This window comes from Ahaetulla prasina, chromosome 2, assembly GCF_028640845.1.
Source record: "Ahaetulla prasina isolate Xishuangbanna chromosome 2, ASM2864084v1, whole genome shotgun sequence".
In the NCBI taxonomy this organism is placed as follows: domain Eukaryota; kingdom Metazoa; phylum Chordata; class Lepidosauria; order Squamata; family Colubridae; genus Ahaetulla; species Ahaetulla prasina.
The window spans coordinates 184,411,174-184,439,140 of NC_080540.1; the positions used below are offsets into that span (position 1 = coordinate 184,411,174).

The 27,967-nt window shown below is 44.9% G+C and overlaps 1 protein-coding gene across 6 annotated transcripts in view; it reads right to left on the reverse strand.

The window, feature by feature from the left end:
- ILVBL (ilvB acetolactate synthase like) overlaps positions 1-21,661 on the reverse strand; it is a 36,915-nt gene extending 15,254 nt beyond the window's left edge. The window contains exons 1-7 of one of the 6 annotated variants that reach the window (XM_058166741.1): positions 21,494-21,655; positions 14,641-14,789; positions 13,271-13,437; positions 12,797-12,998; positions 12,590-12,717; positions 12,218-12,356; positions 5,475-5,586 (exon numbers count right to left, since the gene is read on the reverse strand). In XM_058166741.1, the coding sequence (XP_058022724.1) occupies positions 5,475-5,586; positions 12,218-12,356; positions 12,590-12,717; positions 12,797-12,998; positions 13,271-13,396 (707 nt within the window). In that variant the 5' untranslated portion in view covers positions 13,397-13,437; positions 14,641-14,789; positions 21,494-21,655. Of the gene's footprint in view, positions 1-5,474; positions 5,587-12,217; positions 12,357-12,589; positions 12,718-12,796; positions 12,999-13,270; positions 13,438-14,640; positions 14,790-16,464; positions 17,699-21,493 lie in introns of those variants that run through there. The other 5 variants (XM_058166744.1, XM_058166739.1, XM_058166740.1 and 2 more) reach the window with 5 other exon arrangements.
- Positions 21,662-27,967: the final 6,306 nt, after the last annotated feature.

The window sequence follows — 27,967 nt, forward strand, 5'->3', positions numbered from 1 at the left end:
ATATAGATGAACCTTTTGCTAATGTATGTAGGAAATACATCATAGTAGTAATGGGGGACTTTAACTATCCTGACATTAATTGGTAGACAAACTCTACATCAAGTGGGAGATCAAAAGGTTCCTGACCAACCTAGTTGACAATGTTGTCATCTACAAGGTAGAGGAAGAAACTAGAGGGACAGCTATATTTGACAGAGGAAAAATAATAGAGGGGGTGGAAGTTGCAGGAACTTTGGAGGACAGTGACCGTGTTATCTAAGAATTAAACATAATGCAGACACAAGGAATAGAACATAATCAAACCAACTTTAAAAGAGCTGATTTCAACAAACTTCAGAGAGAGTTGAATGGATGAAAACCTTAAATGTGAAAACAACTTAAGAAGCTTGGGAAACTCTGAAAACTATGTTTATAAAAACTCAGTCCAGTACAATACCACTGAGAAAGAAAAATAAGAAATCCAAAAAGAAACCACCATGGTTGCACAAAGAACTCTCTGATAAACTGAACGATGAAAAGGATTATAAAAAATGAAACAACTAAGGCAGAACACCAGCAAATAGCCCAAACCTGCAAAGATGAAGTCAAGAAAGCTAAGGCTCAGAATGAACTAAGACTTGCAACAAATGTAAAAAAATTTTTTTTAAAGTTTCTTTCAACACATAAAAATAAGAAAAAAGTCAAAGAAAAAATTGGGCCAGTAATGGCAAGGAAGTGACAGGCAGCAGGGAGAAAGCAGAGCTGCTTAATTCTTTCCTTGTATCGGTCTTCACACAAAAAGAAAAAATGGCACAAACTATGAAAAACAGACTAGGAATTCAAATTAAAATGGTAAGAGAACACATGTGGTTCCCATCTTCAAAAAGGGGGAAGAAAACAGATCCAGGAAACTATGGAAACTGTATCAACCTGACATCAATATCTGGAAAGATCCTGAAAAGATGATCAAGTAACAGAATACCTAGAAGCAAGCAAAGTTATAACTAGAAGCCAACACGGGTTTGTCAAAAACATATTACGCCAAATAGATCTTATTTTATTCTTTGACAAAGTTACTAAATTAGTGGACAAGCAAAATATTGTGCACATAGTATAGTTCAGGGGTCACCAACCTTTTGGACCTCAGGGACCACCAAATTCATAATTTTAAATCCCGTGGACCATAATATGACTTTTAAAAAAAGATAAATAGTATTTAGTGCAAAATAAAAAATGCAAATAATTTTTCTGTGGACCACCAAAATTTTCTTGTGGACCACCTACTTTTTGGTAAGCTAGAAAAATGTGGGATAGACAGCAACTAGACTAGATGGATTTGAAACTGGCTGAAAAACCCACTACAACTTAATTGAACTACATCTACATGGAGGGATGTAAGCAGTGAGGTACCCCAAGGTTCTGTCTTAGGCCCAGTACTCCTCAATATCCTCATAAACAATTTAGATGAGGGAATAGAAGGGGAACTCATCAAATTTGCAGATGACACAAAGCTGGAAGGAATAGGTAACACCCCAGAAGATAGGTTCAATATCCAGAAGGTTCTCAACAGGCCCTATCAAAAAAGTAAAATTCAACGTAGAGGAAAGTAAGGTTTTACGCTTAGGCAAGAAAAACCAAATGTCCAGATACAGGTTAGGTGAAAATTGGCTCAAAACCAGTAATTGTGAGAGGGATCTTATGAGTCCTAGTGGACAATCACTTAAATATGAGCCAGTAGTGTGTTGCAGCTGCCAAGAAAGGCAATGCAATCCTAGGTTGCATTAACAAAGGGATAGAATCAGTGGTGGAATTCAATTTTTTTTACTACCGGTTCTGCGGGCGTGGTTTGATGGGCATGGCTTAGTGATCATGTAGCTAGGTGGGCGTGTGACTGGGTGGGCATGGCCAAGCCACAGGAATAAAAACCATCAAGGCATAACAAAAAACTATCACTCACTACAGAAACACATAAAATCTCATCAAGCTGCACAAATTTCAAAATATAAAAGCTATAGGCTCATAACATAAAATTTGCTTGCAAGCAAACTCACAAAATTAACAGTCTACAACACACTATATAGATATTGAATTTTTTACGCTATTTTTTTTTAAAAAAGAGCAACTTGCCCAAAATTCGGTAAAGGCAGGCAGACAGATTCAGGAGTTGCTCGCAGGCTCAAAGGCCGATCAGGGCCATTCAGTTGAGCCGCGAGCGCCGCATGGGATGAGACTGCGGCAGCAAAGCAAGCCAGGCAAGCTGGAGGCTGGGGACGGGGACAAGCTTGCTAAGTCGCAAGTGCCACAGCCCGAATGGGATAGAGCTGCAGTGGCGAAGCAAGCCAGGCAAGCTGGAGGATGGGGATGGGGGGGGGAGTGCTAGCACAACTCGCAGGCTTACTTACCCAGGCAGGCAGATCAGGGCTGCTCAGTTAAGCCGCAGGCACTGGGTGGGAAGGCAGGCAAGCCACAGAAACTGTATGGTCAACGCAAGCGAGGAGTCACAGTGTGCTATGCTGGGGAGGTGAGGAGTGACGGTACAGGGCAAGGTGGAGTGAGCGGGCGGGCAGGGGCAGGGCCAGCCAGAGGTGGAATTTGCTGGTTCTCCAAACTAGTCAAAATTTCCACTATCGGTATGCCAGAACCAATCCGAACTGGCTGAATTCCACCTCTGGATAGAATCATGATCACATGAAATGTTAGTACTGCTTTATAAGGCCTTGGTAAGATTACACTTGGAATACTTCATCCAATTTTGGTCACCACAATATAAAAAAGATATTGAGATTCTAGAAAGAGTGCAGAGAAGAGCAACAAAGTTAATTAGCTGGCTGGAAGCTAAAACAAGAACAATTGCAGGAATTTTGTATGGATAGTCTAATGCAGGGGTGTCAAACGCCCGCAATATGGTCGGATCTGGCCCATGGGGCCGTCCTGGAAAAGGGGCTGGCCCACATTGCTTCGACCCAGTCTACCTGCGTCAATTCAGTCTGATCTAGCCAATGTGAACAGGGAACATAAGGGCAGCGTGGCTTCAGCCCGGTCTACCCAACGCAAAGATGAAACATCGGGCCAGCATGGTTTCGGCCTGGTCTATCCAATGTAAAGAAGAAACATCAGGCCAGCATAGCTTCAGCCTAGTCTACCCAATGCGAAGAAGAAACATGGCAGCAGTTTGGGGAGTGGTGTCAAGCTGGCCACATCTACAGTCAGCCACACCCACCCAGTCAGCCACGCCCAGTGAGTGGCATCAAGCTGATCACACCCACCCAGTCGGCCATGCCCGCCCAGCCCTCTGAAGTCAACCACAGCCCTGATGTGACCCTCAATGAAATTGAGTTTGACATCCATGGTCTAATGAAAAGAAGGACAAGGAGTGACAAGATAGCAGTGTTCCAAAATTTGGGTGGCTGCCACAAAAAAGAAGGGGGAAACTATTTTCCAAAGCACAGTAGACAAGACTAGAAACAATGGTTAGAAAATAACCAAGGAGAGAAGTAACCTAGAATTTAGGAGAAATTTCCTGACAGTGAAAACTATAAACCAGTGGAATTGCCTTCAGAAATTGTGGATGCTCCATCACTGGAGGCTTTTAAAGAGACTGGATAGTCATTTGTCTGAAATGGTATAGGGTCTCTTGCTTGAGCAAAGGGTTGGACTAAAAGACCTCTAAGGTTCCTTGCAATTCTGTTATTTTGTTATTCTGTTTAATATTCTATTGGTTGGATACAGTCAAGAGTCTATTATTAAATAGCAGGAAGATATTCTCAGTACAAGATATACAAGATATAAAAAAGATTTAGATTATAAAACATAAAATCAGAATGCAGGGATCATATATGGCCATACTTCAAATCTTTGGCCCAAATGAGAGAATTGACAGTAATAAGATAGCAGTAATTATTTTTTGCAAGATTAGGAAGTATGTAAATTACAGTGAGCTAAGATTTATTTACATGAATCCAGTAAAGAATAAGTGCCCTTGGTACTTACAAAATTATCAAATTCTGATTTAAAGTTACAGAGCAACAGCCAGTACCTTGAAAATAATCTGGAAATTAATTTGATTCCTCTGCAATAGGAACAAAATAGCTGTTGCGTGCTCAGCTTCTGCACCTATTGGAATTTTGAGTCTAGCCTACCTATAGCTCACCTTAGAACAGACCACAAAAATCTAATTTAAAATGATTAAAAATGGTTTTTTGATTTGAATTACTTATTTGAAATAACTTCACATCTGGCACTTTAGTCTAAACCGATAAACAGCATTCCTTGTCACTACTGTCAATCAGGGATGCCCAGTTATTTAGATCAAAAGTTGCTTTAGAGAAAGTATTCGCTCCTTAAAGCTGCAAATTTTCCTGAGCTCACAAACTCACCATGTTATCCCATGAAATTATGCCTTTGAATTAAGTGGATGCCAATAGCGTCTCATATAGAACATAGAATCCAAAGCAAGAACAACAGGAAACATGCAGAATCTATTATTTCTGCAATTTGGAGAAATATGTTGCATTTAAGTATGCACTGTGAGACAGTTCTCTTAAAATGCTCAGCCAAATTTAGAAACAGTCCTATAAAAAGGGTTAAACAAGAGAAATCTTTCAAATTTTATGCTTGTTTTAATCTAGAGCAGTGGTCTCCAACCTTTGTGGTTTGGCAGCCTGACTGGGGGGAGAAGAGCTGGGCCACGTGAGTGGCAGTTGACACACATTGCACGCAGCCCTTGCACAAGTAGCGGGCTGCTGCATGTGCTCCGGCCAGCCATTTGTGCAGTCAAATTCCAAACAGGACACGGCCTGGTAGTAGTAGCCCAGGATATTGGGGAACCTGGTGTAAAGAGATTGTCAGGAAAATCTAATTTTTAAAAAATCTAAGAAAAATAATGTAAGATACCTGGAATTGTCTTCGCCTTTTTTCATACTTTCTTTGAACGATCAGAAACAAAATGCAGAAATGATCAAAAACAGTACGTGTTTATATGCGTAGATGTATGTATGCATAAGGGACGCAGTGGCTCAGTAGTTAAGACACTGAGCTTCTCGATCAAAAGGATGGCAGTTCAGCGGTTCGACTCCCTAGTGCCGCACAGGGTGAGCTCCCGTTACTTGTCCCAGCTTCTGCCAATTTAGCAGTTCGAAAGCACATAAAAAATGCACATAGAAAAATAGGGACCAACTTTGGTGGGAAGGTAACAGCACTCCATGCGCCTTTACATGATCATGGAGATGTCTTCGGACAGCGCTGGCTCTTCAGCTTTGAAACAGAGATGAGCACCGCTCCCTAGAGTCGGGAACAACTAGCACATATGTAAGGGGAAGCTTTACCTTTATCTTATGTATGCATATATACGACAAAAAATATTCCATAGCAGCATCTAATGCATATATTAAAGAACTTTCCCTTGATTTTCTATACTGCAACAATCTATCATTGGACTTTCTTTGAGCCAACTGATCCATTAAAATCTTTCCTGATAGCAAAAACTCACAACTCACCAGTTCAAGGCCTTTCCTTTCAGGCTCTTGGGAAAAGCATTCCTAAGTATCTCTCTCTCAACCAAATGATAAGGATATAGAATATCCAAAGGAAACTCTACAAACACAGGGCCTGTAAGATTAACAAAGGTTTTAGTGGAAGATAAAATATTAAAAGAAAAATCTGTAGTTAAATGAATTTTATATAGCACTATTATGTTTTATACTGTCATTGGGACCGTGAGGTGGGCGTAAATTTACAATTTACAATGTCAATTTAAAATTTAAAATGTAAATTTACAATTTACCATGTACAATGTCAACATGCTAGAAAAATATGGTTTTCATGAGACCATTCAATGAACATTCATTCCTACTGTCTTAAACAATTTATCAGCTGTCACATACTTTTCTAAAAATTATCATTGATGGAATATTTGATTTTTTGCCCTCAGTTGTTAAGAACCGTTGGTTATTATCAATACAGAAAAGGCAATTTTAGTATCTTCTGTGAAGCAAGATGATAAAATAAAGCTATTAAAAAGTAAAACAGTAATACATACTTTAATTTCTTCATTGGATCAGACAATTGTGCATCCAATCTTTATAATTTGTTATCAAGCAAACAAGACATTGTTTTTTCATATTACCATGTTTCCCAGAAAATAAGACCCAGTCTTATTTTTATGTTTTTGCTCCAAAATTAGGGTTTATTTTTGGGGAAACATGGCATCAGGGTGATCAACCCAGCCGGGTGACATCCCCCAGTGCATGTACAAGAGAAGGTCAGCGCATGGGGGCCAACAGTGTCCAGCAGCAGCCACAGCCCACCAGCCCCTTGGCCAGCACACTCTGAGGCTATGTAGCCTATGCAGCGCAGGTAAATCTGAGTGCTGCAACTGCCAGGCTGGCCCTCAAAGCAGCAGGCAGAGTCAGAGGCACAGGGGAAAGGCACACGATTCGACCCACCAGATGCGCTGCATGGCAAGCAAAAACAGACGGTGGGACGGAGTGGGTGGGTGGCTGCAGGAAGCTTGTCCTGCATGTGCAGTGGAGCTAGAGGACGATTCTCCAGATTCACCTGTGTGTGCATATTGCATACATATATGAGACATACATGCATGTCTCTTTCAGTGGAGAAAGCTGACTAGTCCAATCACCAGCAAAGCAGGCTGGAAGGAATGTTGGATTTCCACCCATCTACCTGATTCTTAACAAGGTTACAATATCAGCACCGACGATCCCAGGCTTCACCCTCTCCTAGCCCAGGAAAGCCACAGGCTGCCCCGAAGGACCCACAGCAGTCCCAGTAAGCAAGCGACGAGTGCATCAAAAGTGAAATGTGGAACTCGCCCACCATCCCTTGCATTGCAGAAGGTGGCAAAACATAAAGAACTACCCTATCTCTGGGAAAGAGCTGCTCATCCTCATGCATGCACACGTGTTGTGTTTGTTGTATCCAGACTCTCTGCCTGACTAGAGGCGATGTAGGGGCCACGCTGCTGCCTTTGTGTGCTTGGCCCCCGCTTAGGGCTAGATAAGGGTCAATGGTATTTAAGGGAGGTTGGTGGGGGGCCAAGCGTGCATTCTCTCTCGTTAACAACCGGCTTGATCTGCTATTAACAGGCCTCTTGGCTCTTTCCTGAAGGGAAGAGGGCTCTTCTCTACGTTTTGCCGCCTTCTGCAGTGCAAGGGATGGCAAGCGAGTCCTGGTTTTCGTTTTTGACGTGCTCACCACTTGCTTGTAGCAACTGGGACTCCTGCGGGTGGCACCGGCAGCAGGCGGAGGCACAGGGCCACCCTTTCCATGTCCAGCAGCCGCTACAAGCACATTTGGAGGCAGCCATGAACTCATCTGGCTCTCAGTCCCTCCCAAGCCACGGACAGGAAAGAACCTTCAGCCAGAGCAGCCTGGTGCAATTTAATGCTTTCAATTTACAAATAGAAAACCTGGTTACTAATACTACTTCTTCTCCTTCTCCTCTTCTTTTTGGCCTCATTTTTTTCCTTCTCCTTTTTCTTTTCATCTTTCCTCTCCTGCTTACTCTCCTCCTTTTCTTGCCCCTCCTTCTTCTCAGAATCTCTGTTGGCAATCTTGTTGTTGATGAGGTTCTGCAGCACTACCACTGAACAGATTGGGCGTTGGTTATTATCTGATACGTCCTTTCTCAGCTTAGAAGAAACAGCAGTCAGGAATGGGTTAACTCTGTCTGTTAACTGCTTGGACTGAATCTGCCAAATTGTTAAGCCATGCCTCTTCCTGTTGCTTGCCAGCATTTTGAGGAAGGCAGTGATGCAGACTGACATGTTGAGCTGTAAAGACAAAAGAACATATCCCAAGGCCGGACTAAGAACCCCGGGTGGGACTGGCTGCTGTTTTTTCTAAGCTGAGAAAGGGTGTATCAGGTAATAACCAATGCCCATTCTCCATCCAGGAAGAAACAGCAGTCAGGAATGGGACATACCAAAGTCTTGTCCTATTGGGAGGGAGAAGTCCGGGTCTGTGGACCCTGATCTGAGTGGACCCTCTATAGAACCCGTCTGCCAAAAGCCACCTCAGCAGAGGCGTAGGAATCAATTTTGTAGTGACGTACAAAGCGAGAAGAAGACCAAGAGAGAGGCCTGCGTACCCCAAGCTGCCAAAGTAGCAGCACTACAGGTTGAATGAGCTGTAATACGCCTGGGCACAGATAAGGATTGCATCTCATAAGCAATAGAGATACAAGCCCTTTTTTTTTTTAAATTTGAATTTATATCCCGCCCTTCTCTGAAGACTCAGGGCGGCTTACACTGTGTTAAGCAATAGTCTTCATCCATTTGTATATTATATACAAAGTCAACTTTTATTGCCCCCAACAATCTGGGTCCTCATTTTACCTACCTTATAAAGGATGGAAGGCTGAGTCGACCTTGGGCCTGGTGGGACTTGAACTTGCAGCAATTGCAAGCAGCTGTGTTAATAACAGACAGACTTAGTCTGCTGAGCCACCAGAGGCCCCTAATGTGGGGGAAGTAACCCTGCAGCCTAGGGTGGCCAGCTGAAAAGAAACAAAAAGGGACTCTGTCCTTCTGAGAGAAGAGGTCCTTTTAATATATGTGCGGAGAGCCCTCCACACATCCAACTTATGCCAAACTCTCTCCAAACGGTGGGAAGGCTCAGGACAAAAATTGGGAAGGATCAATTCTTGAGCCTTATGAAACCAAGTATTTATCTTGGGAAGGAACGTAGGATCGAGGCGTAAAACTATTCATTCAGAATAGGGTCTAGGGATTTGCCAAACAATTTCTCTCCCTTATAAGGAGAAGAAGCCAGTCTCCATTTGTTCCTAACATCAGCCTGCCACTGACGAAGCCACAGAAGGCGTTGAGAAGTGATGGAAGATCCAATGGCCTTAGACGCAAATTGAGACGTGTCGCATTGGCAGAAAATTCCACCGCTGCCATGATCTTGTTGAGATCTGATATCTGTGACTGGAATACGGTCCTGTAATTGTCTTAACCAGAGTAGAGATGCCCTGTTAAAAAATGATGCAGTTGAAGATGCCTTTACTGCCCAGGCTGCAGCCAGATGGGCCTTGACCAGATATTGCTCTGATCTCTCATCCTCCGGACGGAGGTGCTCCTCCGGAGGACCTGGGAGGTTGGATTGTGATGACAAAGCCACCACTGGAGGATCAACTACTGGAACTTGTAAAGACTTGGTCATATCAGAACCAATATTGTATAAGCATTTGTCCAAAAGCTGAGAATGGGACCCGAGCCAGGAGAGACCCACTGTCACTGCATCATGTCGAGAAAAAGTCTGGAGGCCGGAACCTCCTCAGATTCAACTGTGGGCCCTACAAACAAAGGATCAGCTAGGTCAACGGGCTCTGAAACAGTACCAGGAGTTGACTGTACAGAGCCCTGTCGAGTGGTCACCTTGGCCTTGTGCTGCAGTGACCAGAAGAGATGAGGCCTAAAGAGTCCAACAAATGACGGTTGGTCAGGTAAAAGATCTTCATCATCATATAACTCAATATCATACTGCATCTCCTCTCCAGAAAGAGAGGCCTGGCCAGAAAATGCCCCAGAACATTCCGGATCCCGAAAGGGAATGGAAGATCCCAATCCTTGTTGTCTATGTTGGAAAGAATGAGTTCTCAGAAATCATAGCAGAAGAAATATGTTGTAATCCATATGTCAATGCCTTGACTTATGGCATTAGTAATCAAGGTTGACAAGTGATCTGGATATGGGGTATCACCCTGCTGGCTGGGCTGTAAACCCGTAGAAATGGGAGTGGAGGAAACCCCAGGTGAATGAGACTTGTGTTCCACTTGTTGCACCCAAGGGATCACCGCTGGCTCAAGAGCAGGCATTGCTCCAAAAAGCAAGTCACTGCCATCAGGTAGTGGAAGCCATAGTGACCACTCCTGTAAGGAGAATGAGGCCACAATGAACAACGGTAATAAAATTACCCCCTTACCGCAGGCCTTGCCATGGAATAAAATTGCAAAGGCCTGCACACTGGCCCAATAGGGATCACAACCCCAAAGGCTAAAGGCCCCACCAGAACATGCTGGGTAAAGGCCGCAGAGTCATAGAGACCTGCTCGTGAACTCCTGCCCAGTAACAAGAGAGACTGAGTATACCCGAAGGTGCCAGCCAGCCAGGATCAGTCTTACCCGGATTGAGGTCCACAGCTGAAATGCCTCTGCTCGAACCTGCCTCTGAGGTGCTTAAAATGGCCTCAAAAATAGTCGCCGCCTACAACACAGTCTCAAAATGATCACCGCCTTCCACACAGCTTCAAAATGGCCATCAACTTCCACACGGTTTCAAAATGGCCACCACGCCTCCCAGCGGCTCCCAAATTGGCCGCTGCTTCTTCATGCAGATTCAAATTGGCCATAATCTCAATCGGCACAAAAAAATGGCCACCGTGACTCCTGGAGGCTCCACGCTGCTGCTCCTTGACAGGTAGGACTGTCTGAAGTGGCTTAAATGGTTCTGATCCTGTGTACCTTCCAGGCAAGCGCTACGGAGCTCTGCTCGTGGGCCTTGCCATTTAATTTACAGTGGGACCAAGTCCTCGAGTCCCCTGTGGGTCAGTCACTACAAGGCAAGCCTGTGAGTGCTGCTCAGAGGTCCTGAGGTGAGTGACCTCTCACCACCCTAGTGGTCCTCAGTGGCTCAGGCTAAATCGTCCTTCACGCTGGAAAGAGATTAAAAGGTACCTGATGGAAGTCAAGCTTCTGTAAGAAGAAAACTAATAAAAACTCCTTTTCTCCAAAGAAATTCAAAGAATGGATAGCTCAGAAAAACACATCTGTCCAGTTAGACTGAGTCTAAAAAAAGCTGGCAAGCAACAGGAAGAGGCGTGGTTTAACAATTTGGCAGACTCAGTCCAAGCAGTTAACAGACAGAGTTAACCCATTCCTGACTGCTGTTTCTTCCTGTATGGAGGCAGATGGCAGGGTGAGGGTGGCGCCACACCGTGGCCCCGCACGCTTGGACCAACTGTCCAACATTGTCCTCCAGCTCCGCTGCACAGGCAGGATGAGTCTCCCATAGCCAGCTGTCTACTCTGTCCCACCATCTGTCTTTAATTGCCGAACGACACAACTGGCAACCAGGTCGCATGCCTTCCCCCAGCACCACTGCCTCTGCCTGCTGCTTTGAGGGCCAGGTCAGTGGTCATAGCACTCAGACTCACCTGCGCTATACATGTTGTGCAGCCCGAGGGCATTGGCCAAGCGGCTGGTAGGCAGAGGCCAGACACTGTCGGCTGCCATGTGCTCACTGCCTCCTGTGCTGGCATGCCCACCCCCCCAAGCGTTGAAAATCTTAACTGGGACTTATATTAGGAGCATTCTAAAAAAATCATTCTAGGTTTTTTTTTTCTGTTTTGAGTCTTATTTTCGTGAAAACACAGTAGTAAGACTCTTTTCAAAGATCTTTTATCTTCAGTAAACATTAAGCACACACACTTTCCTGCCAAGATCATGACCATTCTTACCACAAAACTGCTAAAACACTTGGTCTGTCTTCCACTGCACAATCTTCACCAATGTTATAAATGCTCAAAGGTTGGAGACTAGACAGTAATTGCCCAATACCTCCAAATCCAAGAAATTCCAGAAATGTTAGTTTTGAAAGTAGGAATTTTCTGCTGGGTAGCTATGGTATCTCTCTGAATCTGATCTTCTAAAGCATGGCATAAAGCTACTGAAGCAATTTTACAACAGAAGAGGAAGTAGATTGTCTTGAAACCAAACTTCAATTTACCAATGTATTCCTCCTAGATACACAAACAATGTCTTCAGACTTGTTGAGAGTCTACTTCTGAGGATTAAATGGGAAGATTAAGAGCCAAGGAGATGTGTGAAAGGTGTGCTGCAATCCCCAGACCCAGTTGTTTTTCAAATGATGGGCAAACACACTGCTGAGAGTGGGTACTATTCAGAAATAAAAAGTGCTGTGCTAAAATAAAAGATGTGTTTCTTCAAAGTCTCCCCAAGTTGCTATGGGTAAGTTCTTGAAATTTTAATTTGTTTTAGCTTATACCAGTATGTAACAATGGCACTGACCTTAGGGAAAGACTTCCTGATTTCCAAAATAGGTAACGAAAGCAAAAAGAGATCTAAATCAAACATTCTAGCAAACAGGACAGAAGTAGTCTATGCCAGCAATCACTCCTACCAAGCTACCCCTCTTCTCAGAAACTGTAATTATGGGAAAACAGGCCAGATTAATTTCAAGTCAGTAGAACAAGGACATACCTGGAGTATTACATTGGGCAACAGCAATTGCTTTTCGCAGCACAGGAGCAATATCTTTGACAGTGTTCACTGAAGCACAGAATTTGCAGAGTGGCTTCAATAGAGCTAATTGGTCAATATCTTGGAGAGCTCCTCGGCCCTGAGAAAAGGAAGAATGGCGAGAAAAAACTGAAAGCCCACTCTTATACTTGTTTCACATAGAAATAGCTGGTACACAAATATTTATAAGTGGTTTGTTTACCACACAGATGCTCTGCAAAAGCTAATTTAGATTGTGGGAGAAAGCCTATCTAACAAAACAAATCAACAATATTAGCAAACTGCGCCTTTGTTCTTTTTCAAACTTCAGAGCCAGTGGCTGAAGCAGTCTACCTTCTGCAATGTGCCTGTTGCCCCTCCAATCAGCAACACGGGAGATTCTGCCATTTGGGCATTTTTCATAGCTGTCACAGTATTTGTTACTCCAGGTCCCGCTGTCACTGCAGCAACTCCCACTGTTCCTGCAACAGAAAAATTCAGACAGTGTCATTATTGGGTCTGTGTATTCCTCCCACAGAAAAAAGTAGTACAAAGCAATACCTGAGAGCCTGGCCACTGCATCTGCTGCAAATACAGCAGTCACCTCATGCCTTGTGTCCACAACACGAATGCCCAATTTCTCACTAGCCACCAAAATGGGGGAGATGTGTCCACCCACAAGTGTGAACAAGTAACGCACACCATGAGCTTTTAGCACCTCTGCCACTATCTCCCCACCATGCCGGGTACTTTTAGGGTCCACCTAGAAAGGATACAGACATATGTTGATCCTATTTAACATAAGTCATACAACAAAAATCTGGTTGCCACAATTCTCTCTAATACAGAACCAGAGGAATGAACTGTCGATATATAAAAACTAGGGATTTTTTTACTTTCTCTTAAAAGCCACCTGCTAAAAATATTTCATTATCTGAATAATTTTTTCAAGACTACAGCTTCCACTGAGGATTGTATTGGATACTTATGATTCCAGATGTTTTATCTCACAATTATGTTGTAAAATGGCTTTACCTGATGCCAGAATTGATAAATCAGTCCTAGTTTGTGCACCAGTCCAAGAACAGTTACTGTAAAAGTTCCCAACAGTGCCAGCACCCATACTGAGGAACTTTCCAGGCCTAAGGTTTCAGATACCATGTTGAGATTTATTCAGCACCAGCTAGGGATACACTTCAGTTCTGAAAAAGGAAACAGACACAGAAATGGCATTCCATTAGCTATATATTTCATGCAGCAGATTTTTAAGCCATACTAACATTAAAATTGTAGTTAATTGCAGATGCTATTCAAATTATGGACAAAAAATAAGCAAATATAAATACTGTAAATAATGCTATTGAAGTATAATTTAATAATACTTTGTCTAAGATAGCCTGCATTGTACCAAAATGGTTGACAGGTGAACTTCTAGCATGACTTGCTGAATTGCTCTAAGTCTCAATGGAATACTGTGGGGAGAGTAGAAATAACATAGACCTAAGAAAGTAAGCAGCACCCATTTATGAAGGCAGTAAAGTAAAGGTGGCCCTTTTTTATCAAAGAACAGGAGAGAAGAAGAGAAAGGATTAACTGTCACCTGGATACATGAAGGTATCTGAAAATGCAACCTGGGAAGAAGAACACTATCATGCCAGAAGCGTTAGATAACACTATACAGCAACAAAATTTAACGTATTTAATTTGAAATAATCTGTTCAATCTTTAGCAGTTGACCTTCCATTCTATTTTATTCTAATTACTAAGAAATCATTATGAATTGCAATGTAGTATACGCCTTGACATAAAGAGGGAAGACTGATGGTTGACTTGATCCCAGAGGCTGAAAGCAGGGTGAGAGAAATATATGGTACATATTGCTTAGCTAGGGAAATCAAGATTTTCTAAAGTGAGACAGCAATAATGAGAGAGTGGTTTAACACAACTATATATATTCAATACATAACACCAGTAGTGAGATGAGTGGCATATAAAGTTAATAAAAACAAAAAAGGAATCTAAATATAAACAATTACAATATCATCAAAAATTACCAGTTTTGTAAACATCAGAAATGTGTTTAAGCTAAATTAAAACAAGAACTGAAATACACTGAAATAAAACAGTGCAACCTAGCAGAAGTTCCCAGAAGTATAAGGTGTCCAGTGCTCAGAGACACAGCCAAGGTACGGAAGGCTGAAACCCAATCACCACTGAACAAGACACATATCATGTTTCCCCAAAAATACGACCTATCCAGAAAGTAAGTCCTCACTTGACTTTTACACGTGCGCCCAATATAAGCCCTACCCCCAAAATATGCCCTTAAGACCCCGCCCACTCCAGGATGCACAGGTAAAAATTAAGCTAGGGGGCGGATGGGGGATTGGAACTGCTCTACTTACCTTCGGACAGTGCAGCCAGCCTCGCACATCCCATCATCTGCCTTGCCGGCTGATTTCTTCTGCAGCTACAAGGATTGATCCAGAGCTCTGTTATCAGCTGCAGAGGCCTTCAGGAAAGCCTTGCTGGCCACAGAAGTTCCTGAAGACCTCTGACAGTGAAAAGAAGGCCGAGGGGAATGCACACAAGTGAGGTGAGTCAGTGGACAATATCCCCCACGAAAATAAGACCTGGTGCCTTTTTTGGCGGCAAAAAATATAAGACAGAGTCTTATTTTTGGGAAAACATGGTAAGAATAAGACTAGGCCAAGAAATATATGAAGATAAATTTTTCAAAGGTTTTATGGACTGATGAGATGAGAGTGACTCTTGACGGATCAGATGAATAGGCCAGTGACTGGTTCAGTAACGGGCACAGAGCTCCATTTCAACTCAGATGCCAGCAAGATAGAGTTTGGGTACGGGTATGGGCTGGTATTAAAGATGAGCTAGTTGGACCTTTTTGGATTGAAGATGGACTCAAAATCAACACCCAAACCTACTGCAGTTTTAAGACACTTTCTTCAAGCAGTAGTACAGGAAGAAGTCTGTTATCTTTCAAGAAGACCATGATTTTTATACAGGACACTGCTCCATCGCATGCATCGAAGTACTCCACTGCGTGGCTAGCCAATAAAGGCTTTAAAGATGGAAGAATAATGGCATGGCCCCCTTCCTCACCTGATCTAAACTCTATTGAGAACTTGTGGGAGATTTACGGTGAAGGAAAACAGTACACCTCTCTGAACAGTGTTTGGGAGGCTGTGGTTGCTGTTGCACAAAAAGTTGATCATCAACAGATCAAGAAACTGACGAACTCCATGAATGGAAGATTTATGATTGTTTATAACATTTTTGGTTTTTTTATTTTGACCTTAACAGATGAAAATAAATAAGTGATATGGAATTTTTTTTTAGTTGCATAATAATTTTGCACACTAATAGTTGCCCAATAATTGTGCACACATATTCCTGTAAGACAGCCAAAAGCTCACTTTTACTTCCTTAAATATTCAATTTAGAGGTTTATTAATATTTTGGATTGATTGAGGGCATTGTAGTTATTCAATGATAAAATTAATCCTCAAAAATACAACTTGTCTAATAATTGTTTACACAGTGTATGAAAGCTTCATAAGCTGTTTTAAAGCTAACAATCAGCTCTCTGAATTGGGCATATAAGCCTCTTGTCAATCATTAGCTTCAACACCTGGCTTACTAGTTAACCCACTAGGAGTCAAACCATTGCATTTTGTACCACCTGTTGCCTGCAGGTCATCTCCAAAGACAGTATATTACAGACCAGATCAGTGGTGATCAGAGCTAGATAAATGTTGATACATGCCATAACAAACTTCTTATAGAAGAGGAATCAGTCTGGAGTCCTTACTGTAGTTTCCACATGCATCCAAGTAAATTCCTACCCACCCAAAATTCCATTGATTCTTATCAAGTGCCAATTTAGTGCTGACCTTAGTTGACTAGATTCTTGAGCAATAGAGCAATAGCAATAGGCTTGAGCAATAAACCTTAACTAGAACAATTAGTGATCCTGATTCTTTGCACCTGATACTTTAGTATGAATTACTATACTGTATCCTTAAACTACACTTCATCAGTACTAATAAGCACTAATAAATCCATTTATGGAAGAACTCAATTTGTCAATGGGCCATGACCACTGCCACTGAGCATTTGAATCCACTATGATAGTTTTTTAAAGTGGCAGATATATGTCAACTTGCCCAGAATAAAGCTTCTACGCATGCGCAAGAATGGCGGCTTACTGAGCGCTCTGATCGGCGGTTGGCAAGATCCCTGGCTGATGGCGATGTCCTGCTGCCTCCTCTGCCGCTTGCTTCCCCCGGTCCGATGAACTTTATATCCCAGCAACCGCGGGTGGGGTCCTAGGACCTTTTTGAACCCGCGGTCGCTGTGTTGGAGGTCGGAGAAGCCGGAGACGGGGTGGGCAAAGATGGCGGCCTCGCGGAGGTGCGTGGGCGGCCGGCCGGTCCTCAGCTGTTTCTCAGCTGTTTGGTGGTTAGCGGCGTTTGTTTTTGGCGCCGCTAACTGCTTCCATCAGACGACACCCCTCGGACTGAGCCTCATGGTCCCGGGTCCCCCGCTCTTGTTATCATCTCCCTGTTAAATGCAGGGTGAGCGGTGGGAGACGAACGGCCATGTGGAGGTGTGGGGGGGGCGGCGTGTGCCAACTACGCCGCGATGCCCGGACTGCGTGGCTTGGCACTTTGGCCCTCGCTTCGCCACAACATCTTCCCCGTCGGCGGTTGAGGCTCGGCGGACAGGTGGAGGCGGCCTTGTGGAGATGAGGGGAGGGGGCTGCAGGCTTTCAGCTGAGACGGCGCTCATTCAGCCGCGCCCTGGTTACATTCCTGGTTGCACCCCTGGACTACGCCTCCTGGTCTTCTGGTTCCCAGCTCGTTGGACCATCTCCCCCACTGAGGGTGGGGGCGAGTGGTGGACTTGACGACCATGTCGAGGCGTGGGGCAGGACGGTGTAGCCTCCAGCTGACATTGTGGCTACCCTTTTACCCCCACCCTCGGTCCTCCTCCCTGGACTGCTGGAACATCTCTCCCGCAGACGGCACTCTCTGGCCCAGCGCAACATCTATCTGGTGGCCGTTGGACAAGGTTAGGCCTTTTGATAACCACGGCCGCCATGCACGGTGCTGGAGGAGGGGTGAGCGACGTGAAGGAGGCGACGGTAGCACCACCTACTTCCCTGAGGGGATTCGGACTATGGAACAGAGCAGTCATGCTTTGGTCCGGGTTGGGTTAAGACGGTTTACGATCTTTTGTCTGTTAATCCACCAGGATAGCAATGGATTTTACATCTATCTAATGGATTTTACATCTATCCAGGACAGACTGCCTGTTTTCTTTTTCCATCTGATACCGGACCCCGGAAAAACATCTCAGTATAACATCTCAGCTGCTAAAGGGGACATAGTCAGCTGTCGACTGATTCCATGCGTTATTCGCCACATGAACTCTTGCGCCTGCGAGGTGCCCCGCCTGCAGGAATGGCCTGCCACATTACCTAGGGCCGGCCTCAATGACGGGGCTTGGGACCCACAGAGGTGGCATGCGTCAAGGAAGAGTCTTTGGGGATTTTTAAATAGGGAATTTTAAAGGGGAGGTAAGGTCGGGTGTTGGGGAAACCCGTCGGGAGGGTATGTCCAGTCCCAGTGCACGCCACGACATTATTACAGCCGGTCCAAGACAGGGGAGGGTATGTGCAGAGCAGAGAGTATTATCCCATCTGTACGGTAAGTGGGAGAGGCAGATATGGCGGAGGCGGGGGGTCGAATTGTTCTTCGGGAGCACGTGTTCGATGTTTAAAAGCGATCACGTGCTCCGCCCTCAGTCCTCACTGTTCCCCGGAAGGTCAAGACCCTCAGAGCTTGGGTCTTGGCTGATGCTTTGCAATGCCCGGTCCGTGGTCAATAAGGCCCCTGATTTGTGATCTGATTCAGAGGAGTCCGCGGACTTCATGGGCATTACGGAGACCTGGTTGGGCACAGAAGGGGTGTACCCTGGTTGAACTGTGCCTCCGGGTTTCCGTGCATTCCATCAGCCGAGGGCCCAAGGTAGGGGTGGGGGTGGCGGTTGTGATTAAAGAAAGTCTAGGGCCGAGGAGTCCACTGTTCCTCAGATAGCTGGCTGTGAATCCTCCTTGTGAAGTGGGGCCACGGAATCAGATGGGGCTGTTGATCACGTACCTGGCTCCTTGCTGCGTGACTACAGCCCTACCTGAGCTACTAGAGGTGCTTGCTGGCGTGGCGGTTGAGATTCCCAGACTTTTGGTCTTGGGGGATTTCAACCTGCCATCAGCCGGCTTGTCATCAACGGTGGTTCAGGAGTTCCAGGCCTCCATGACGGCCTTGGACCTGATTCAAGTAACTGATGGCCCTACACACATTGGGGGAGGCGCGCTAGACCTGATTTTTATCTCTGGTCAGTGGGTTAATGATCTGGATTTAGGAGATATAGTTAAAGAGCCAGTGTCATGGTCAGATCATTTTCTTCTTCGCCTAGACTTTCGGACCGCCGCTCACCACCGCAGGGAGACGGAGCCAATGCGTTGGTTCCGTCCCAGGCACCTGATGGACCCGGAGAGGTTCCGGACGGAGCTTGGGCCGTTCCCTGAGGATCTTACCCACGGCACGACTGAAGAACTGGTTGCGGCCTGGGAACGGGCCGCGGCTGGGGCTTTGGACCGTGTCGTGCCTTTGCGGCCTCTGACCCGGCGTAGATCTCAATTGGCTCCCTGGTTTTCCGAGGAGCTGAGAGAGATGAAACGCCGGAGAAGACGCCTAGAGAGTACTTGGAGGTCTAGCTGTTCCGAGGCTGATCGGACACTAGTGAGGTCCTTTACTAGGACCTACCTAGTGGCAATGAGGGAGGCGGAACGCCCACGCTTCCACCCTCATTGCATCGGCAGATAACCGCCCGGCCGCCCTGTTTCGGGTGACCCGTTCCCTCCTCCATCAAGAGGGACGGGATGACCCCTTACAGGGACGAGCTGAGGAGTTTAACGGTTATCTATACGATAAAATCGTTCAGCTTCGGGATAGTTTGGACCAAGATTGCGATGATCCAGCTGAGATGACAGAGACACGTCTTGTTGAGGTTATTTGGGATGAGTTTGAGTCTGTGGCTCCCGAGGACATGGACAGGTTGCTGGGGAGGTTACATGCAACTACATGTTTACTGGACCCGTGCCCTTCCTGGTTAGTGCTGGCTGCTCAGGAAGTGACACGAGGCTGGCTCCAGGGGATTATAAATGCTTCTTTGATGGAAGGGGTTTTCCCCGCCGCCTTGAAAGAGGCGGTGGTGAGACCTCTCCTCAAGAAGCCTTCCCTGGACCCAGCTATTTTGGGTAATTATCGTCAGTCTCCAACCTTCGCTTTGTGGCGAAGGTTGTAGAGAGTGTGGTTGCATGGCAGCTCCTCGGCACCTGGAGGAAACTGTCTATCTAGACCTGCTCCAGTCTGGCTTCCGACCCGGTTATAGCACGGAGACGGCTTTGGTCGCGTTGGTGGATGACCTCTGGAGGGCCAGGGACAGGGTTGTTCCTCTGCCTTGGTCCTATTAGATCTCTCAGCGGCCTTGATACCATCGACCATGGTATCCTGCTGCGCCGGTTGGAGGGATTGGGAGTGGGGGCACCGTTTATCGGTGGTTCTCCTCCTATCTCTCTGACCGGTCGCAGACGGTGTTGACAGGGGGCAGAGGTCGCCCCGAGGCGCCTCACTTGTGGGGTGCCTCAGGGTCGATTCTCTCGCCACCCTGTTCAACATCTATATGAAGCCGCTGGGTGAGGTCATCAGTGGTTTCGGGTGAGTTATCATCTGTACGCTGATGATACTCAGCTGTACTTTTCCACCCCGGACCACCCCAACGAAGCGGTCAAGTGCTGTCCCGGTGCCTGGAAGCTGTACGGGTCTGGATGGGGAGAAACAGACTCAAGCTCAATCCTCCAAGACGGAGTGGCTGTGGATGCCGGCATCCCGGTACAGTCAGCTGCACCGCAGCTGACTGTTGGGGCGAGTTAGTGGCCCCAAAGGAGGTGGTTCGCAACTTGGGCGCCCTCCTGGATGGACGGCTGTCTTTGATGAACACCTGGCGGCCGCCAGGAGGGCCTTTACCAAGTTCGCTTGGTTCGCCAGTTGCGCCTTCCTTGACCGGGATGCCTTATGCACGGTCACTCACGCTCTGGTTACGTCTAGGCTGGATTATTGCAATGCTCTCTACATGGGGCTGCCCTTGAGGTGCACCCGGAGGCTGCAGTTAGTCCAGAATGCGGCTGCGCGAGTAGCTCGTGGCTCCCACGTGACATCGCTGCTCCGTAGCTTGCACTGGCTTCCTGTGGTCTTTCGGGTGCGCTTCAAGATTTTGGTAACTATCTTTAAAGCGCTCCATGGCTTAGGACCCGGGTACTTACGAGACCGCCTGCTGTTACCCTTTGCCTCCCACCGACCCGTACGCTCTCACAGAGAGGGTCTTCTCAGGGTGCCGTCCGCCAAACAGTGTCGGCTGGCGGCCCCCAGGAGTAGGGCCTTCTCTGTGGGGGCAGTGACGCTCTGGAACGAACTTCCCCCTGGCCTGCGTCAAGTGCCTGATCTTCGGACCTTCCGTCGTGAGCTCAAAACATATCTATTTATTGAAGCGGGACTGGCATAATTCGTGTTGAATTTTAAATTGGGTATTTTTAATATTTTTAAATTTTTAAATCTAAATTTTAATAATCAGCCTTTAAAATTTGCTCTTTTTAAATGTTGTTTTAAATTGTATATATCTTGTTTTTATTCTGGCTGTACACCGCCCTGAGTCCTTCGGGAGAAGGGCGGTATAAAAATTTAATAAAATAAATAAATAAATAAATCCTACATTTTCTTACTTCCACCTCTCTCTCTCCGTGGAATTGGCTGGCTGCCTAGAAGCTCAATTTATAAAAGCAATCGACTCGCCATTTCTCCGACCAGTCTTGCTGGGAACATTGAGTCTGATGGAAAACCCGCGGGATTGTGAAAGGCAGGGTAGCAGTTGGCATCATGTATCTCTGCAAAGAATGGCAACCCCACCGCCGGAGTAATGGAAAAACGCCCAGGTGACAGAGGAGGACATTCGCGGGGTACAAATTCCACTGCGGTATTGACCATGGAATTCAGACTCTTAAAAATCTGCCACACCAACCACGAAAGTCTAAGGGTGGCTTTCCCTCCACCCGCCCGTCTCCACTCCGGCACCCGATTCTGGAAAAGTAAGTGACATTCGAAGCCTTCAATTTACCGAGCCAGGAACGACGGAAGCTGGAGAAAGCAGGCACCGGACCAGTGGCGGAGGAATTGTCGGTGGCGGGCAAGTTCGCTGTGTGGGTAAAGGCGTGAGGCCGGCACCTCCTCCTCCTCCGGCGCACGCCCCTTTCGCCCCGGCGGCAACAAGACCTGGGGAAAGCACTGGCAACTTGATTGGCAGCCGTTGCTGCCACTCATAGACTCGCATACATAGCTGCGGCGGCCGCCCTATTTTGCACGCCTTTTCTCCGCCAATGGAAGGCCGGCTGCAGTCTCTTCCCAGGCCGGGATCTCTCGCCAAGGGCAGCTGAAAATCCAGATTTTTCCGGCCTCGAAAATAAAAATCACACGACACCCGCCCCCCTGCGACAGGAAGCCCAAGGTCTCAAATAAGGCCCGAACGTCACTACTTTAAACGGGTGCGATAGATGACTTTCAATTCGCGGCATAAGCAAAGCGTATCTGACCGTGGCTTTAGGGCACAGTTCCCAACCTTTCTGGGTTGGCGGTCGGGAAGTGGGGGAAAGAGGGGATGATTTTGTGGACGGGGCAAGCGCGTGCTCTGCCCGCGACGATGCGAGAGGGGCCGCGAGCACCGTGGGCGCGCGTACATAGGCGTGCGCACCAGCCTGCCTCTCACGCGGCCCAATATCGATTAGCCCGCGGCCCTATAGTGGGCCGTGGACCCCTATTTTAGGGACCCCTACTCTAGGGTATGCTTGACCCACAACGCGACCGTATTGTTTTAGCCCCTTGCTCTGACGGCCGTTGAGGTGTTTGGCACGCGGTATAAAGTCCACGGCAAGATTTTCGAGGATCACGTGTGTGGGAAGTATTCTGTAATCATTGATAAAGTAACTCCCATATATTGTAATAATCAGATTCTTCCTTTCCTTTAATTGCAAGTGTTAATCATTCATTTCTGCACATTCTAATAGTTTCTTAATCACATTTTCATCCATAGGGATCTCTTTACTTTTCCCATTTTGTGCAAATACAATTCTAGCTGCGGTTATTACATGAATATACGTTTTCTTTATTATAAGCTTCTGGTAAAATCCCCAACAGGAATAGTTCAGGTTTTATTTATTTAAAATAATTTTTATTAAACAGATTTTAAAAAAACCAACAACAGTTTTGTGTAGGTGATCAATACTTAGACATTTTCTCTCTTATCCTAATGTATCTTTTATACGTATATTTCTAATATATCTATATCACTATAATACATTATTCTAATTATTTTATTTACATATATTCTTAGATATACACGTGTACCCAATTTCCTTTCCACAATTTTTGTTTCTTCCTATTTGTTCTTACATTTCTACTCCTAATTTATCCGTTATTTAATTTTTCCTTCTCCTTTTTTTCCCCTTTTCCTCCAACCATTTATACCATCTCTCCCAGACTAGATAATATTCTATTTCCTTTTTTTCTTGTATTGTAATAGAAAACTTAGGTCTTAAAGTGAGGATTTGAGAAGCAAGAATTAATTTATTATTTGCGCAAATAGGACACAGACCCCTACTCACGTGGAAAACAAAGGTCTGAGCATCGAGCAAGGCTCAAGCATAATCTTTTATACCTTTGGTTACAGATATCACAAGAAAAAGAAGAAGTTATCCTAATTGGTTGTCACAGACAAAAGCCCATATATGGGCTACCATTATCATACACCATCCGGATACATATGTTGATGCATACGTTGCTATCGATGCCCCTTACTTGCCACATATAGTTACTGGAACAGGTTACAAAGAACAGCATGTAGAAATATTTCTGTGCTTTACAGAAAGCTTGCAACACCACACCTCTGCCAAGCAATATACTTCTGCTTTTATGTGACACGTCAACTTCTATCTCTAATACATCTTGTTATAATCCTAATAAATAAAAATAAAGCACTTGTATTATAAAGCATTGGGGTCCTGCTTCATTCCCCACTCTTGTGACTACACTATTATTGTTAGATTAACTTGTAGTCTCAAACTCATAATCCAGAGTACATTGCTCATAAGTATTAGCCCGTTCGTATTCCCATAATACCATAGCCTGGGCCTTGGATCTCTTTTCAACCAATAAAAGGCACTATCCAATACTATTGGATATAGTTTTAACAAAAATAGGTAGCTTAGGGAACCATCCAGAGAAGACCTCCCCCAGATTAAATCCCTTCCATGTTTGAACTTGTACATGTGCTAACTTTACCATTTTATCAATAATTTCCTGGATAACCTTTCCACTGTGGTCTATTTTGATGCAACAATTCGACAGATTGAACTTTCCATAAACCCCACCTTCCTTAGTCAGAAGATAGTCCAGAGCCAATCTGTTCTGCATAATATAAGGCCTGGATTTAATACTTTCTTTACTCCTAAAACTTGATGCTGTCAGAGGGGTAACAGGAAGAATCCTGGCCTCACTATTCCAAGCACACATTCTCCACATCAATTGGCTGGGAGTTGAGCATATGCAAATTTTCCACAAATCCAATACATTCCATCAGGGGCTAACCAGACAAGGGAGGTGTTATGTTGCTTGGCGATGTATGAGCTGAGGATGGAGACATTGGAGAGGGCCATAGCCTCCTCTGTGGGCTGGTATCCCTTACCTGACCACCATTCGCCATTATTCCAGGTGGATAAATACTATAAAGATCCTACCTGGTGACAATCGGTAGTATGGTTTCGGGCATAGCAGACAGATCCCACTAAGTTCGAGGTTAGGGCCCAATTACCATCTTTTCCGGAGGTGGCTGTTAGGTTACCTTGCTGTTCCATGTCTAACACTACAGAATAGTTCAATTCCTGTGCCTCCCAAGGCCATTTTCCTCCCATGATGGTTCCACCTCCCACTTGCATGGCTATCGTATACATGCCTTTACAAATATATATATGGTTTTTGTCAGGCTGCCTCTGATTATATTTAGGAAAAAATACACCTTGACTTCATTTGCAAATAAAGAAAAGTACTTTTACTAAATACATCCAGACTGCAGCAGTATAAAGTTGGATCTGAGACAAAATATGGCTAACATTCCATATCCCATCGTTAGTCCCTCCTCCCCCAAGAGGTCAGCAGGTCTGGTCCAATACCAGCTCCTTCTCGGCCCCCCGTGGTAATCTTCTTCCGCAGGTCTCTGGCTGTAAATCATCTCAGGAATGCAATGTCCGTTGAAAGCCCGCGCTCTAACATTCCTTCTGAATTCAAACCATCAATCTCCCCTCCCCTTGATCTCATGTCAGACGACACTCTTAAAGGGCCCTCTCTACTTAACCTGAATCCATGAGCTATTTACATTACACATAAAAACCCCATTGCAATCTAACTACTGAATATAAAGAGTACAAAAGGATGTGAGGATTGGAGTGGAGGCTGACATTAGGCCCTCCTGCAACAAGGACATTAGTCCTGGAAAGAAAAGAGAAAAGTTAGGGTTGGTCAGGATAATTTTTATAGAATTGTGCTATCTTTTCTGAAGCACGAACATCTTCCTTGTTCACCCATTCAGCTTGGGACAAAGGGAAGTGCTTCCAAGCAATAAGATATTAAATTTTATTTCTATGTTTTCTTGAATCTAAGATTTCTTTTACTTCAAAATGTTGTTCACCCTCTATGAGAATTGGTATAGGAGGGGGTGTATGGTTAGCACGGAAAGTAGACGTGTGTTCTGGTTTCAGTAAGCTCACATGGAAAACGGGGTGAATTCTTCTAAGTGTTTTTGATAATTCTAGCTGTACAGTCATGGGGTTGATGATTTTCACTATGGGGAAAGGTCCCACATACTTGGGTCCCAGTTTTTTAGATTTTTGAGTGGTTTGTAAATATTTGGTGGAGAGATAAACTCTATCTCCAACTTGGTACTTGTTCTCAGGGGATCTTTTTTTATCCGCTTGTTTTTTATGTGCACGGTGGGCATCATCAATCGCCTTTCGAGTCATTTTCCATGTGCTTTGTATTTGATCTATCCGTTCTGACAATGATGAAACCGTGTTTTTTTCCTTTGGAAGTTCCGAGATGGGAACAAAGTCTTGGCCTGAAGCTACTTTAAAAGGAGTAAATCCTGTGCTACTATGAATTGAGTTATTGTAGGCTACTTCTGCAAAAGGTAGTAGGTCCGCCCAATTGTCTTGTTGATAGTTAATGTAACAACGTAAATATTGTTCTAGTACTGAGTTCGAGTGTTCACAACTTCCATTAGTCTGGGGATGATGGGAGGAGCTTAATCCTTGGGCAGAGCCAATCAGTCGCAAAAACTCTTTCCAAAACTGAGAAGTGAATTGAACTCCTCGATCTGAGATGATGCGTTCAGGAACCCCATGGAGTCTATAAATGTGTTGTACAAACAACTTTGCCAGAGTCTTTGAAGAAGGTATTTTGGAACATGGAATAAAATGGACTTGTTTGGAGAACAGGTCTGTGACTACCCAGATTACAGTATTGCCTGCACTTTCGGGTAGTTCCACTATGAAATCCATGGATATTTCTTTCCATGGAGCTCCTGGTCAGGCTACTGTTTGAAGTAATCCAGGAGGTTTTCCTGGAGGCCTTTTAGATGATGCGCAAACAGGGCAACTTGCTATATACGATTGAATGTCCTTTTTAAGACTTGGCCACCAAAATTGTCTTTTAAGAAGGTGCAAGGTTTTCACAAACCCAAAATGTCCTGCCATTTTAGCATCATGGCATCGTTGTAGGATGGTTTCTCTGAGTGATAGAGGAACATATAGTTTTGCTCCAATCCAAGCTAGTCCATCATGGAGCGTGCATTCGTGCGAATGAGCCAAGAACCAGTCATCTGAGTTCAAAGCTTCCTTAAATAACTTAGTTAATTCATCTGGTAGTGATGTCTCGGTTTTGGTATGGCTTTGGGTTATAGCCGGAGCTGCTAATTGCTGAATGGGAAGTATTGGGTGTACCACCTCAGAGCATGTACCATTGTATTGGGGCAGACGTGAAAGAGCATCTGCCAAAAAGTTGTTTCCTCCAGGAATGTAATGTAAAGTGAAATTAAAACGGTTTTTTTTTTGGTTTACATTTATACCCCGCCCTTCTCCGAAGACTCAGGGCGGCTTACAGTGTATAGGGCAATAGTCTCATTCTATTTGTATATATTTTTTACAAAGTCAACTTATTGCCCCCCCAACAATCTGGGTCCTCATTTTACCTACCTTATAAAGGATGGAAGGCTGAGTCAACCTTGGGCCGGGCTCGAACCTGCAGTAATTGCAGGCTTTGTGTTCTTAATAACAGGTCTTAATAACAGGCCTTACCAGGCTGAGCTATCCGGCCCTATAAATATTGAGCCCAGCGGGCTTATTTAGGCAAAAGTTTTCTAGGAGTTTTTAGTGCTTCCAGATTTTTGTGATCAGTCCAAACTTCAAAAGGATGGTTGGAACCTTCTAAGAATTGTCTCCAAGTGCGAAGAGCCCAAAGAACTGCAAATGCTTCTTTCTCCCAAATAGCCCACCTTCTTTCAGTTTCAGTCAATTTTCGAGAAGTGAAAGCACAAGGTTGTAGTTTACCATCAGCATTGTTTTGGAGCAAAATGGCTCCGATCGCTACATCACTAGCATCTGCTTGTACCACAAAAGGAACATCCATGTTGGGGTGTTTTAAAATAGGTTCAGCAGCAAACAGTCGTTTCAACTTTTCAAATGCTGCTTGACATTCCATTGATCATTCGAGAGGTAATGATGGTTTGGGCTTTGTATCTCCCTTAGTTTTTAAGAGGTTGGTGATTGGCAAAGCAATTTGAGCAAAGGAGGGGATGAACTGACGATAAAAGTTCGCAAATCCCAAGAAACTTTGCAGCTGTTTGCGTGTGCGGGGGGGGAGGGGGGCATTCCAAGACAGCTTTCACTTTCTCTGGGTCCATTTCCAATCCATCCGCCAATATGCGGTATCCTAAGTAGTCTATTTTTGTTTGATGGAAATCACATTTGGATAGCTTGCAATAAAGTTCTGCAGATAATAACTTTTTGAGTACTGCTCTTACTAGTTTTATGTGTTCTTCCATTATTTCTGTATATCTGTATATCGTCAAGGTAAACAAGAACCCCTTTAAACATATGTTGATGGAGTATTTCATTTATTAGTTGCATGAAAACTGCGGGTGCCCCCTGCAATCCAAACAGCGGTACTCGAAACTGAAAGCATCCTAGGGGGCAGTTGAAAGCGGTTTTCCATTCATCCCCCTCCTTTATACGAACTCTGTAGTAAGCCTCTCGTAGGTCTAATTTGGAGAAAAACTTTCCCTTCGCTAGATGCGCTAACATGTCTTTCATGAGCGGCATGGGGTATACGTTTTCGGCGCATATTGCATTTAGGTTTCTATAGTCAACTATAAGACGAAAGGAGCTATCTTTCTTTTCTCGGAACATCACTGGTGCGGCCACACGAGGCCTAGCTGGTTGGATAAACCCCCGCTCTAAGTTTTTGTCTATAAATTTACGTAGCTCCCCCA